This window comes from Mobula hypostoma, chromosome 10 (assembly GCF_963921235.1).
Source record: "Mobula hypostoma chromosome 10, sMobHyp1.1, whole genome shotgun sequence".
Classification (NCBI taxonomy): Eukaryota; Metazoa; Chordata; class Chondrichthyes; order Myliobatiformes; family Myliobatidae; genus Mobula; species Mobula hypostoma.
Window position 1 is genome coordinate 28,629,067 of NC_086106.1, and position 14,656 is coordinate 28,643,722.

A 14,656-nucleotide genomic window follows, 5' to 3' on the forward strand; every position below is an offset into this window, starting at 1 on the left:
GAACAGAGAGATCTTGAGATCTAAGTTCACAGCTCCTTGAAAGTGGCCACACAGGTCAATAGGGGGGTTAAGGCAGCTTCTGGAATGATTGCTTTTATTAGTAGAGACATTGAGTTCAAACGTCAAGAGGTTATGTTGCAACTTTATAAAAACTCTGCTGAGGCCACATCTGGAGTACTGCACATAGTTCTTGTTCCCCACTATAGGAAGGGTGTTGAGGCTTTGGAGAGGGTGCAGAAGAGGATTACCAGGATGCCTCCTGGTTTAGAGGGCGTGTGCTATCACGAGAGGCTGGATAAATGTGGGTTGTTTTCTCTGCAGTGCCAGAGGCTGAGGTGCGATCTGATAGAGGTTTACAAGATAATGAGAGGCATAGCTAGAGTGGACGGAAAGAAGCTCTTTCCCAGGGTTGTAATGTCTTAATACCAGAGGGCATGCATTGAAGGGCAGAGGGAGTAGGTTCAAGGGGGATGTGAGGGATAAGAGGGTCGTGGATGCCTGGAATGCACTGCCTGGTATGGTGGTAGAGGCAAATACATTGGAAGCTTTTAAGAGACGTTTGGACTTACACGTGGGTGTAAGGAAGAAGGAGGGATATGGACATTGTGTAGGTAGGAGCAATTAGTGTTTGTTTCGGTGTTATTGATTTAGTTTTTAGCTGGTTTTACACAACATTGTGGGGCGAAGGTCCTGTTCCTGTGCTGTTCTCTTCTGTGCTCTGTGTTCTAGAACATTGAGGTAGTAAACAGAAGACATTCAGCAGATACTGGAAATCCAGAGTAACACACGTAAAATACTAGCGGAACACAGCAGGTCAGGCAGTATCTCTGGAAGAGAATAAACAGCAGACATTTCAGCCTTTTTGTTCCTCTGGCACTTTTTGTTACATTGAAATCATACAAGGGGAAAGCACTAAAAGAATACAGATTAAAGTGTTACACTTACAGGGAAAGTGTGGTACAGACGGACAATAAGTTGCAAGGCCATAACAAGGTAGACTGAGGTCTAAAGTCTATCTCGTACAAGAAGTCTGTTGAATAGTCTTATTACGGTGGTACACAATCTGTCCTTGAGCTCGGTGGTATGTTCTTTTAATCTTCCGCATCTTCTGCTGGATGGAAGTGGGGAGAAGAGAGAATGTCTGGTGTGGTAACCAGGGACAGGTTCTTCCTGTGGGCGGCTTTACTGAGTCAACAAGAAGTGACCGCATGGATGAGTGAAGTCTTACAGGAATAATTCTGTATTGTATTTGCCATGAAGAAGGACATGGGAGACCGGGAGCTGAGGGGAGGGAACAATGATACTCCAGAGCGTACCATCATTACAAAGGTTGGTTGTCTCGAAACACAAAGTTGGACAAAACCCAGGGGCTGAACAAGGTGAACCCTGGGGTGTTGCAGGAAGCAAGATGAGCTGCAGGAAGACTGGAGGATGGGTAGTGTTGTGCTTTTATTGAAGAGCAGTAAGGATAAGCCACATTGGTGAACCTCACATCAGTGTTGGGACAGTTATTGCAAGGGATTCTGAGAGGCACAACTAGTTGACATTAGGAAAGGGAAGCAGTGATTAAGTTTGGTCAGCATGGGTTTTGTGTCTGAGAAATCATGAGTCACAAATTTGAGGGTTTTTTTTTGCAAAGGTGGTCAAGGGGATTGATGAGAGCAGTGCAGTAGACGGACTTCAGCAAGGTCGTTGATAAGGTCTTGTGTGGTCGGCTGGTGATGCGTGAGCTAGCAGATGGAGACAGAATTGGCTTGCTGGGTAGGAGGTAGAGTCACACTGGTGGGTTGTTGTGCAGATTGGAGGGTTGCAGCCAGTGTTGTGCCGCAGAGTGGGACCTTTGCTGGCCGTCACATATTTTAATGATTTGGAAGAAGATGTAGGTAGCATGGTTAGCAAGTCTATAGGTGACAACTAAATTAGTGCTATTGTGAACAGTGAAGAAAAGTGTCAGTAAAATACTGGAGGAACTCAACAGGTCAGGCAGCATCTATACAAACTAATAAACAACTATCTTTTGAGCCAAGACCCTTCTTCAGGACTGTTGACTGTTAATTTCCCTCCACAGATGCTGCCCGACTTGCTGAATTCCTCCAGCCTTTTGTGTGTGTTGCTCTGGATTTCCAGCATCTGCAGTATTTATTGTATTAACATCTAACTTTACAGCAGGGCCTGGATTAATGAGACAAGGAACGGCAGATGGAATTTTATTTGGACAACATTGAGATAATGCACTTGGGGATGTTAAACCAAGCCAGGATGTACTCAGTGAGTGGTAGGGCCTTAGAACCATAGAACACTACAGCACAGAAAACAGGCCGTTACATGCTGAAACATTATTCCGCTAGTCCCATTGACCTGTATCCAGTCCATAACCCTCCAGACCTCTCCCATCCATGTACCTATCCAATTTATTCTTAAGAGTGAGCCTGCATTTACCACATCAGATGGCAGCTTGTTCCACACTCCCACCACTCTCTGAGTGAAGAAGTTCCCCCTAATATTCCCCCTAAAGCCAAGTCCTCTCGTATTTATCTCTCCTAATCTAAGTGGAAAGAGCCTACCCGCATTTACTCTGTTTATACCCCTCATAATTTTGTAAACCTCTATCAAATTTCCCCTCATTCTTCTACGCTCCAAGGAATAAAGTCCTAACCTGTTCAATCTTTCCCTGTAACTCAACTCCTGAAGACCCGGCAACATCCTAGTAAATCTTCTCTGCACTCTTTCAATCTTACTGATATCCTTCCTATAGTTAGGTGACCAGAATTGTACACAATACACCAAATTTGGCCTCACCAATGTCTTACACAACCTCCCCATAACATCCCAACTCCTATACTCAATACTTTGATTTATGAATGTCAGGATGCCAAAAGCCTTCTTTACAACCCCATCTACCTGTGACGACACTTTCAGGGAATTATGTATCTGAACTCCCAGATCTCTTTGTTCCTCCACACTCCTCGTGCCCTACCATTTACTGTGTATGTCCTACCTTGATTTGTCCTTCCAAAATGCAACACCTCACACTTGGCTGCATTAAATTCCATCTGCCATTTTCTGGACCATTTTCTAGTTGGTCCAGATCCCTCTGCAAGCTTTGAAAGCCTTCCTCCCTGTCCACAGCACCTCCAATCTTAGTGTCATCAGCAAACTTGCTGATTCAATTTGCCACATTATCATCTAGATCATTGATATAGACAACAAACACCAATGGTCCCAGCACAGATCCTTGAGGCACATCACTAGTCACAGGCCTCCAGTCTGAGAAGCAATCATCCACTACCACTCTCTGTCTTCCCCCACACAGCCAATTTCAAATCCAGTTTACAACCTCTCCATGGATACCTAGTGCCTGAACTTTCTGAACTAACCTCCCATGTGGGACCTTGTCAAAGACCTTACTAAAGTCCATGTAGACAAAATCCACAGCCTTTCCTTCGTCTACTTTCTTGGTAAACTCCTCGAAGATTCGTTAAACATGATCTACCACGCACAAAGCCATGTTGACGATCCTTAATCAGCCCTTGACTGTCCAAATATTTGTATATCCGATCTCTCAGTACACCTTCCAATAATTTACCAACTACTGATGTCAGGCTCACTGGCCTGTAATTACCTGGTTTACTTTTGGAGCCTTTTTTAAACAACAGAACAACATGAGCTACCAGCCAATCCTCTGGCACCGCACTCGTGGCTAAGGACATTTTAAATATTTCTGCCAGGGCCCCTGCAATTTCTGTGCTAGTCTCTCTCAAGGTCCGAGGAAATATCATGTCAGGCCCGGGAGATTTATCTACCTTTGCTCGCTGTAAGGCAGCAAGCACCTCCTTCTCTTTAATCTCTATATGTTTCATGACACTCCTGCTTATTTCCCTTCCTTCCATATACGCTATGCCAGTTTCCTGAGTAAATACTGATGCAAAAAAACTGTTTAAGATCTCCTCCATCTCGTGAGGCTCCACACATAGACAACCACCTTGATCTTCTAGGGGACCAGTTATGCCCCTTACTGTCCTTTTACTCTTAATATACTTGTAGAAACCCTTCGGGTTTACCTTCACATTATCTGCCAAAGCAACCTCGTGTCTTTTTGCCTTCCTGATTTCCTTCTTTAGTATTTTCTTACATGTTCTATACTCTTCAAGTACTTCATTTGTTCCTTGTTCCCTGTACCTGCTATTCACCTCTCTCTTTTTCTTAACCAGATCGCCAATATCCCTTGAAAACCAAGGATCCCTGTGCCTGTTAACTTTGCCTTTAATCCTTGGGGAATGTTACTGATCTTGGGGTTCAAGTCCATAGTTCTGTGAATGTTAGAACAGTTGGGAAAAGTAGTGGGGAAGGAACAATGTCAAGGCATTGAGTCACAAGGATTAGAACATCATGTTGCATTTGTTAGGCTGGATCTAGAGTTGTGGGTGCTGCTCTGTCGGAGATTCAATAGGAAGGATATGGTTAAGTTGGAGTACCACGGGGGAGGCTGGATAGAATGTTATCTGGATTGGAGGGCTTCAGAAATCAGAGCAGACTGAATAGCTTTCCCTGCAGCCAAGGAGGCCGAGGGGTTGCGTGATAGAGATGTATAACATTATGAGAAGCAGATAAGATAGCAAGTGTCTGTTTCGCACGGTAGAGGGAAGGATTGATTTTAAGGTGAGAGGGAGGAGCATTAAAAGACATCTGAATGGTAACTTTTTCCACATGAGGTATCTAGAATGAGCTGCCAGAGGAGCTGGCGGAGGCAGGAACAAGGACAATATTTGAGGCACATTAACAGGTAAATAAACGCTCAGGTCACCGCGGGGTATGAAATTGATGCAGGCAAGTGGGATTAGTGTAGCCAGGCACGGTGGTTGTAGAAACGCAGTGGGCTGAATGGCCTGTTTCTAAGCTGTTCAACTTTGTGACTCGTGGCAGGAGTAATGGAGGAATGACCACACAGGTGCTGAACGAGAATCCCAAAAGCAAGTGGCATTGCAGAGGAAGTACCCCAAAACAGTCAGTGATTCTTCATCATAACATGGCTCGCATCGTTGGCACTTTCTAATGAGATCTGCATGGTTAGAGCATCCTAACAACAACAATTTCAAGTTTATTGTCATCTGGCTGTCCCTATATAAAACCAAATGAGATAACGTTCCTTCGGACCTTGGTCAATCTACATTACATATCAACACAGCATATAAAACAAAATATTACCACAAATAAGTTAACACAATATCATTCAAAATGCGTGTGTAGTGTGCAGCACAGATGAGCAGTAAACAGTAACGTGCACCAATAGGTATTTAATACAAAAAGAAATGGAACTGAAGAAAAAATCTGCAGACACTAGAAATCCGAGCAACACACACAAAATGCTGGAGGAACTCAGCAGGCCAGGCAGCATCTATGGAAAAGAGTACAGTCGACATTTCGGCCCGAAGCATTGACTGTTTCCTCTTTTCCATAGATGCTGCCTGGCCTGCTGAGTTCCTGCAGCATTTTGTGTGTGTTGCATTGGAACTGAAGAGGCTGGATAACAATATTAGCAGGGCACTGTAACCACAACTCACACTTATCAAGTGTCGTAACAACTCGCCTCGGTGCGATTTAACAACCAGCTTTGGTCGCTCTCTACAACCACAACTACTCCCACTGAGAGGGCATCATACCACATTTCACATTTACTGTTTCAATAACAAATCTTGTAAAGGTTTAGCGGCAGAAACCGGAGAGTGGTAGTAGATCGCAGTCTGTCTGATTGGAGGCTTGTGACTAGCGGTGCGCCTCCGAGATTTGTGCGGGGTCTGTTGTTCTTTATCACCTGTATTAATGATTTAGATTATAAAGTTCGAAGTAAGTTTTATTATTGAAGTACATGTATGGCACCATATAGAGCCCTGAGATTCATTTTCTTGTGGGCATACTCAATAAATCTCCGGAACAGTAACTATCAGTGAAAGATCAACCAGAGTGCAAAAGACAACAAACTGCTCAAATGCAAATATAAATAAATAGCAATAAATAACAAGAGATGGTCTTTGGAAATGAGATAATTGGCTTGGGGTATATTTCAATGATGGGGCAAATAAAGTTGAGTGTAGTTAATCCCCTTTGGTTCGAGATGTCTGATGATTGGGGGGTAGTAACTGTTGTTGAACCTGGTGGTGTGAGTCCCGAGGCTCCTATACCTTGTGCCTGATGGCAGCAGCGAGAAGAGAGCATGGCCTGGGTGGTGGAGACCCCTGATGATGGGTGCTGCTTTCCAGTGATAACGTTTCATGTGGATGTGTTCAGTGATTTGGGGGGGGGGGGGCTTTACCTTTGCTAACCCTAACACTTTCTGCCTCTGATCCTCCGATGAGGACTGGCCCATGCACCTCTGGTTTGCCTCTCCTGAAGTCTATAACTAGTTCTTTGGTCTTGCTGAGATTGAGTGAGAGGTTGTTGTCATTACACCCATCAGCCTGATTTTCAATCTCCCTCCGTATGCTGATTCATCAGCCCCTTTGATTTGGCCCACGATCAGCGCAGTTGAATATGTCATTGGAGCTGTGCCTAGCCACCCAGTCGTAAGTGTAAAGTGAGTAGAACAGGGGGTAAGCACTCAGCCTTGGTGGCTGATGGAGATTGTGGAGGAGACGTTACCAATCTGAACTGACTGCGGTCCACAAGTGAGGAAATCCAGGATCCAGCTGCACAAGGAGGTATTGAGGCCAAGGTCTTGGAGTTTACTGGTTGGTTCTGAGGGTTTGATGGTAGTGAACATGGGAAACTGGAATAGCAGATTTGAAGATGACGCCAAGATTGGGTGCCTAGTGGACAGTGAGGAAGTCTCTCAAAGCTTGCACTGGACCTGCTAGAAAAATGGCAGAAGGAATGCAGTTTGGCGAGAGAAAGCAGGGTATGGTTTACAAAGTGACTGGTAGAGAACTGAGGAGTGCAGTAGGTCTGTCAAATCTGGGCATTCAGATCCACAGTTCCTTGAAAGTGGCATCATAGGCAGAAAGGTTTGAGATTTTGGCACATTCTTAAAATCAGAACATTGAGAACAGTTGGGATGTTATATTGAAATTGCATAAGAAGTTAGTGAGGCCTAATTTGGAGTATCGGGTCCAGTTCTGGTTAGGATGCAAGAGAATGAAGCGAGATCTTGTAGAGGTATACAAAACAATGAGGCGTAGCTTAGCAGACAGTGTAATGCTTTACAGCACCAGCAACCCAGGTTCAGTTCCCACTGCTGCCTGTTAGGAGTTTGCAAGCTCCATCCGTGACCACGTGTTTCCTCCAGGTGATCTGGGTTCCTCCCACATTCTAACGATGTACGAGTTAGTGTCAGAAAGCTGGCATGCTATGTTGGTGCCTAAGACGTGCCAACACTTACACATCTCGGGCTGTTGGGCATTGTATATATGGCAAATAAAGCCAATTTTTATCTTTGTCAATGGGGTGAATACCTGCAGGCCTTTTCCCCTCAGGTTGGATGAGATTAGAATAGAGTTCATAGGTGTAGGATGAAAGGTATGCAAGGATACATGTATTGCTAGCCACAAATAGGAACTCAGCAGAGGGAGGAAAGAAATTATTGACGTTTTTGGTTGAAACACCGCATCAGGACGTGCATTGCCAGAGTGTTGAACTCAGTGACAGACAATTATTAGAACAAGAACTTATAACAGTGGGTCACCGTAAGTATGTCATCTTCTCCAGCTCACACACTCTATGTCCAAGCACAGAATGAGTGACATCCTGTCTTCCTGAAGACCATTTAGGGAATCATTGGTGTTTTTACAACAACCTCTGATTGAAGAAATATCTCCTCATCTCAGATTGAATTCGCCTCCCTGCCATTCTAAAACTTGTGACCTAACTTATTCCAATATATCATGCCAGGGGAAACATTCTCATTTCATGCAACCTGTTGAGCCCTTTATGAATTTTAAAAGTTCCAGTGAGGTCTAGTCACCAGTCCAAATCCACAGGATGTCACAATAAAACAGAGGCATCAAACCCCCAACTCCGCATATTCTTTGCAACAGGAAAGAAATCCTGTTTCATTCCTATTTTCCAGCATTCTTGGTTTTTTTTCTCTCTCCATTCCAGACCTAAATTTTCAACCAGTGACTAACAGCAGGATCTAACACGAGGAAATTTGCAGATGCTGGAATTTCAAGTAACACACATAAAAGTTGCTGCAGGCCAGGCAGCATCTCTAGGAAGAGGTACAGTCGACGTTTCGGGCCGGGACCGTTCGTCAGGACTAACTGAAGGAAGAGCTAGTAAGAGATTTGAGAGGGGGAGGGGGAGGGGGAGATCCGAAATGATAGGAGAAGACAGGAGCGGGAGGGATGGAGCCAAGAGCTGGACAGTTGATTGGCAAAAGGGATATGAGAGGATCATGGGCCAGGAGACCTAGGGAGAAAGAAAGGGGGAGGGGGGAAGTCAGGGTGGATAGTGAGAGGGACAGAGGGAGAAAAAGGAGAGAGAGAAAAAGAATGTGTGTGTATATATATAAATAAATAAATAACGGATGGGGTATGAGGGCATTAGCGGAAGTTTGAGCAGGCGCTAATCCCAGAGGAATGGCAGCCTGGTTACCCACAAATCCCCCGTCCGAGAAAGCGGCCGATCTGCTGCAATGGACGGTTGCGGCCGGCGTGGCCGCAGTGCAGGCTGGGAACGCTGGGCTCCAGCTCCGGGAGCGGAGAGACGCGGCCGCGTCGAGAGGCCGAGCGGTTGGTGCGGGGCCGCGACAATAAACCTGTTTCCCCGGGAACGTCCCCTCAGTTAACTCGGCGCCGTCGCTGGTCCCACCAGCCGGAGGAATGGGGTACCGTGGCTGCGGGGTCTGAGGCCCGGCCGCCTCGGGGTCACTTGTTACCGAGTCCGGTGTTAATCCCTAACCGGAGCGGGTTCCGCTTAAGCCCGGGTCCCGTTCGCTTTGCCGGACGATGGCCGGCGCGCTGCCGCCCAGGTGCTGATGAGCCGGCGGCCGAGGCGACCCGTACTCCCGGTGCTCGGAAGCCAGTCCGGGCCCCAGTTACTGAGGGGCGAACGATTCCCGGGACCGGCCGCATGGCGGGTAAACTCGGAGCCCCAGCTGAAGCTGGAGTCAAACCGCGAGGTTATGGGAGCAGAGGGTGCGAGGGACGGCGGAGGGGGGACGGGATCACGGCCCAGGAAGGGAGGAACGCCTCTGCTTACGGCGGAGATTTGTGGAAACGTCTTTTTCCACTGGATGGGTGGGCGGGAGCCGTCCCTCGATTCGGCTGGGGCTGCGGGCTGACGGTGCTGTAATCCGACTGAACGTCCAGCCTGACGGGATCGTCTCCCTCTTCCTTCCCCTACCCCAGGCTGCAGCAAGGACATACGGAGCAAAGTTAGGCGATGCGGCCCAAGTTTACTGCCGCTCCTCCTGCCTTCTTCCCATAACCTTCGATGCCCTGACTAATCAGAAACCTATTATATCAATGACTTGGGCTCCGTAGCCGTCGGTGGTGATGAATTCCACAGATTAACCACTAAACAAATCCCTCCCCATTTCTGTTCTAAAGGGACATCCTGCTATTGCAGCACACATCCTGGGAAAGGTGTAAGTCCAGGGTGGGGGCAGAAGGGACCATTGGGAGGGGGATGGCTGACCTGGAGGGCGGGGGGGGGGGTGTAGGAAGAGGTAGGTAAGTGGGTGTTCTTGTTCACGCCTCTCGGGGGGTGGGGCGGGCTAGGGAGGGTGAGGTATCGTGTTTGCAATGATCAAATGGCAGTGACACCATTAGCAGAAGCCGAGGCTGCCGTTTGTTCTGGAGATCAGAGACCAACTTGGGTGGGTGTAACAGAAACAAAAAGAAATATCGCGCTGGTCAGTCAGCACCTGTGGAGAGAGGAAACAGTTTACCTTTCGGGTGGATAACCTTTCACCGGCAGCAGCCTGTGGATTTCAGAGAGTCCAGGCTCAGGGAAGCTCTCTAATGTCCTGTGTCAGCACCAGAACAACCAAGGACAATGCAACCTCAACCTACTGATGTCCAGAGGTGGAGGGAACCAGGAACCAAGGCTGTCAGGTTAGGAGATTGCCTGGCCTGACAGAGTTGAATTATGTGTCTTTATCTCCCCTGCAATAGGGTACTGGGGTTGAGGGGTAGGTTGTGGACGTTTTTAATTGGGGTAACCCAGACTCCATAGGGAGCGGGAGCAAGTGTCTAGACGGGGGCTTCTTTCTGCTTCTGATGGGGTGAACTGCCACGTTCCAGGGATTGGCAACTGAAGAGGAGGCGTCCCGGGAGGGAACTTCGCCAAGAGATGGCGCTCGCCGCCGCGGGAAGGAGGAGGAAACGAGCAGAATGAGTGAGCGGAGGGTCACGTAGGACGACGACTGTCATGCTTATGGAGGCCACCGGTCACCCCGCTGAGATAGCGACTTCCATTTCGGAACTGCAGGTAATGAAACACACACCGGGCTCTTCGGCGTTAGAATGGGGACTTTGAGTAAAGCGTCGTCTTCCTGCCACGTTAACACGCGTAGAGATTCTACGTTGGTGAGGCCCTTCCTATATTGGGGGACCACCTCATCGAGCACCTGCTAAAGCAGAACTTCCTGCTGGCCAAACGTTTTAATTCCCATCCTGGCGTGTCAGTCCATGGCCGCCTCCACAGCCACAGTGAGCCCACTCTCACGTTGGAGGAGCGACCTCCCCCCCATATTCCATGAACGTTGATTTCTCTAACCTGGAAAACTCTCACCCTCCCCCTTCTCTCTTTCATCCACATTCTGGCTCTCCTCTTAACTTTTATCTTCAAATTACCTGCCGATAGCCTCCCACTGGTGCCCCTCATCCATTCCTTTCCCCTGTGGTCCGCTCTCCTCTCCTGTTGGGCTCCTTCAGCCCCTTCCCTTCCAGCTTCTCAGTACCACCTCCCCCTCCTACAGATCTACAGACTCTCCCCCTCCCAGACCTACACACCCTCCCCCCTCACCTACAGATCCTCCCCCTCCTACAGACCTACAGACCCTCCCCCTCCCAGACCTACACACCCTCCCCCCTCACCTACAGACCCTCCCCAACCTCACCTACAGATCATCCCCCACCTACAGACCCTCCCCCTCCCAGACCTACAGACCCTCCCCGACCTCACCTAGACCCTCCCCCTCCTACAGACCTACAGACCCTCCCCCTCCCAGACCTACACACCCTCCCCGACCTCACCTACAGACCCTCCCCCTCCTACAGACCTACAGCCCCTCCCCCTCCCAGACCTACACACCCTCCCCGACCTCACCTAGACCCTCCCCCTCCTACAGACCTACACACCCTCCCCGACCTCACCTACAGACCTACACACCCTCCCCCCTCACCTACAGACCCTCCCCAACCTCACCTACAGACCCTCCCCCTCCTACAGACCTACAGACCCTCCCCCTCCCAGACCTACACACCCTCCCCGACCTCACCTACAGACCCTCCCCTTCCTACCGACCTACACACCCTCCCCCTCCCAGACTTACCGACCCTCCCCAACCTCACCTACAGACCCTTCCCCTCCCCCTCCTACAGACCCTTCCCCTCCCCCCTACAGATACTCCCCCCTCCCCCTCCCTCACCAACAGACACTCCCCCTCCCTCACCAACAGACACTCCCCCTCCCTCACCAACAGACCCTTCCCCCCTCACCTACACATCCTCCCCTCCCTCACCTACACATCCTCCCCTCCCTCACCTACACATCCTCTCCTCCCTCACCTACACATCCTCCGCTCCCTCACCCACAGACCCTTCCCCTCCCTCACCTACAGACCCTCCCCCCTCACCTACAGACCCTCCCCCTCCCCCTCCTACAGACCCTCCCTCACCTACGCACCCTCCCCCTCACCTACACACCCTTCCCCTCCCTCACCTACACACCCTTCCCCTCCCTCACCTACAGACCCTTCCCCTCCCTCACCTACAGACTCTTCCTCTCCCCCTACATATACTCCCCCTCCCCTTCTTACAGATACTCCCCCCTCCCCCTCCCTCACCAACAGACACTCCCCCTCCCTCACCAACAGACACTCCCCCTACCTCACCAACAGACACTCCCCCCTCACCTACAGATACTCCCCCCTCACCTGCAGACCCTCCCGCTCCCTCACCTGCAGACTCTCCCCCTCCCTCTCCTACAGACCCTCCCCCTCACCTAAAGACCCTCCCCCCTCACCTACACACCCTCCCACACCTACACACCTTCCCCCTCACCTACACACCTTCCCCCTCACCTACACACCCTCCCCCACACCTACACATCCTCCCCTCCCTCACCTACAGACCCTTCCCCTCCCTCACCTACAGACCCTCCCCCTCACCTACAGACCCTCCCCCTCACCTACAGACCCTCCCCCAACTACAGACCCTCCCCCTACCTACAGACCCTCCCCCTCACCTACGCACCCTCCCCCTCCCCTCTCTCACCAACAGACACTCCCCCCTCACCTACAGACCCTCCCTCCCCCTCACCTGCAGACCCTCCCCCTCCCTCACCTACACACCACCCCTCCCTCACCTACACACCCTTCCCCTCCCTCACCTACACACCCTTCCCCTCCCCTACACACCCTTCCCCTCCCCCTACAGATACAGACCCCTCCCCCTCCCTCACCAACAGACCCTCCCCCTCCCCCTCCTACAGACCCTCCCCCTCCTACACACCCTCCCCCTCACCTACACACCCTCCCCTCACCTACACACCCTCCCCCTCACCTACACTCCTCCCCCTCCTACAGACCCTTCCCCTCCCCTCCCCTTCCTACAGACCCTTCCCCTCCCCCTCCCTCACCAACAGACACTCCCCCTTCACCTACAGACAATCCGCTCCGTCTTCTACAGACAATCCCCTCCCTCTCACCTACAATCCCCTCCCTCTCACCTACAGACCCTCCCCCTACCACACCTACAGACAATCCCCCTCCCTCACCAACAGACACTCCCTCTCCCTCACCTACAGACAATCCGCTCTGTCATCTACAGACAATCCGCTCCGTCATCTACAGACAATCCCCTCCCTCTCACCTACATACCCTCCCCCTACCACACCTACATACCCTCCCCCTACCACACCTACAGACACTCCCCCTCCCTCACCAATAGACACTCCCCCTCCTTCACCAACAGACAATCCCCCTCCCTCCCCTACAGACCCTCCCCCTACCACACCTACAGACATTCCCCCTCCCTCACCAACAGACATTCCCCCTCCCTCACCAACAGACACTCCCCCTCCCTCACCAACAGACCCTCCCCCTCCCTCACCTACAGACAATCCCCCTCCCTCCCCTACAGACCCTCCCCCTCACCTGGTTTCACCCATCACCCGCCAGCTTGTACTCCTTCCCCTCTCCGACTTCTCATTCTGGCTTTCTCCCGCTTCCTCTCCCATCCTGATGAACAGTCTCGGCCTGAAATGTCGACTTTATCCCTCTGCATAGATGCTGCCTGGTCTCCTGAGTTCCTCCAGCACTTTTTCTGTGTCACTCTGGATTTCCAGCATCTGCAGAATAAAATGTAAAGTGGGTTTATGATCCACTAGTCCGGATCACTGACGCGGGTCACAATTCTGCACAGTTTTCCCAACCTGCCTTTCTTGCCGGTTACTTTTCTCTCATGCTGGTTTGAAACTAATTTCACAGGTGTTGGTAATGGAGGACTCGCAGACCGGAGGCTCAGACCAAACGGCCCCTCCTGACTTGCCGGAGTTGCTGGATGCGTCAGGATCTGAACACCAGTGGCCTTTGGATATGGAAGTGGAGAGCTCCATTCAGCGCGCGGACCAGCGGTTCATGGGCTCCGAGTGCGGGCCGGACTTCAGCCGAACGTGCGGGCTGCTCCGGTACCAGCGCAGCCACACCCGGGAGAAGCCGTGGAAGTGTGAGGACTGTGGGAAGAGATTCCTTTACCCATCCCACCTGGAAGCTCATCGCCGCAGCCACACCGACGAGAGGCCTTACATCTGTTCTGTGTGCGGCAAGGGATTCAAGCAGCTGTCCCACCTGCAGGAGCACCGGCGGGTTCACTCCGGGGAGCGGCCGTTCACCTGCTCCGTGTGCGGGAAGGGCTTCACCCAGTCGTCCAACCTGCTCATCCACCAGCGCGTCCACACCGGCGAGAAGCCCTTCACTTGCTCGCTGTGCGGGAAGGCGTTCACTCGGTCGGACAGCCTGATGATGCACCGTCGCATTCACACCGGGGAGAGGCCGTTCATCTGCTTCCGATGCGGGAAGGGCTTCTCTCACTCGGGTGGTCTGCGCAAACACCAGCGAGTCCACAAGTGACTGCAGGAGCTCGCTCTGCTGGTGTTGCACCCAATAATCGTGTCCAGGGTTGGACCATACTCACCGTCTGCATTCATTCTGATGCTGTTTACAGCCCACGGCTGGAGTTTAGTATTCCTGACTGATGCCGAATAAATCGCCTCCAACTTTAACACCCAAAATGTTGTCCATTTAATGGTGGGGGTTATACACTTTATATTTTAGATATTGTGCAGACAATTTCTTTGAAGTTCTTCGAATATTGAAGATAAAAGGTAGGGTGGGAAGGGGTTAACTATTCTGCTGCTGAGTTCAGGACTGTTGAGCCAGACCTTTCAGGAACAGAGTGGTGAAATATTCCTGCATCGTACAGGTCCAGAATCTCTT

At 50.6% G+C, this 14,656-nt stretch overlaps 1 protein-coding gene across 1 annotated transcript in view; it reads left to right on the top strand.

Annotated features, from left to right (window-relative positions):
• LOC134352467 (uncharacterized) overlaps positions 1–14,442 on the top strand; it is a 192,867-nt gene extending 178,425 nt beyond the window's left edge. Inside the window, exons 16-18 of the mRNA XM_063059744.1 lie at positions 8,607–9,276; positions 10,239–10,343; positions 13,649–14,442. Of these exons, the coding sequence (XP_062915814.1) occupies positions 8,607–9,276; positions 10,239–10,343; positions 13,649–14,290 (1,417 nt within the window). The 3' untranslated portion in view covers positions 14,291–14,442. The remainder of the gene's footprint in view (positions 1–8,606; positions 9,277–10,238; positions 10,344–13,648) is intronic.
• The last annotated feature ends 214 nt before the right edge of the window (positions 14,443–14,656 follow it).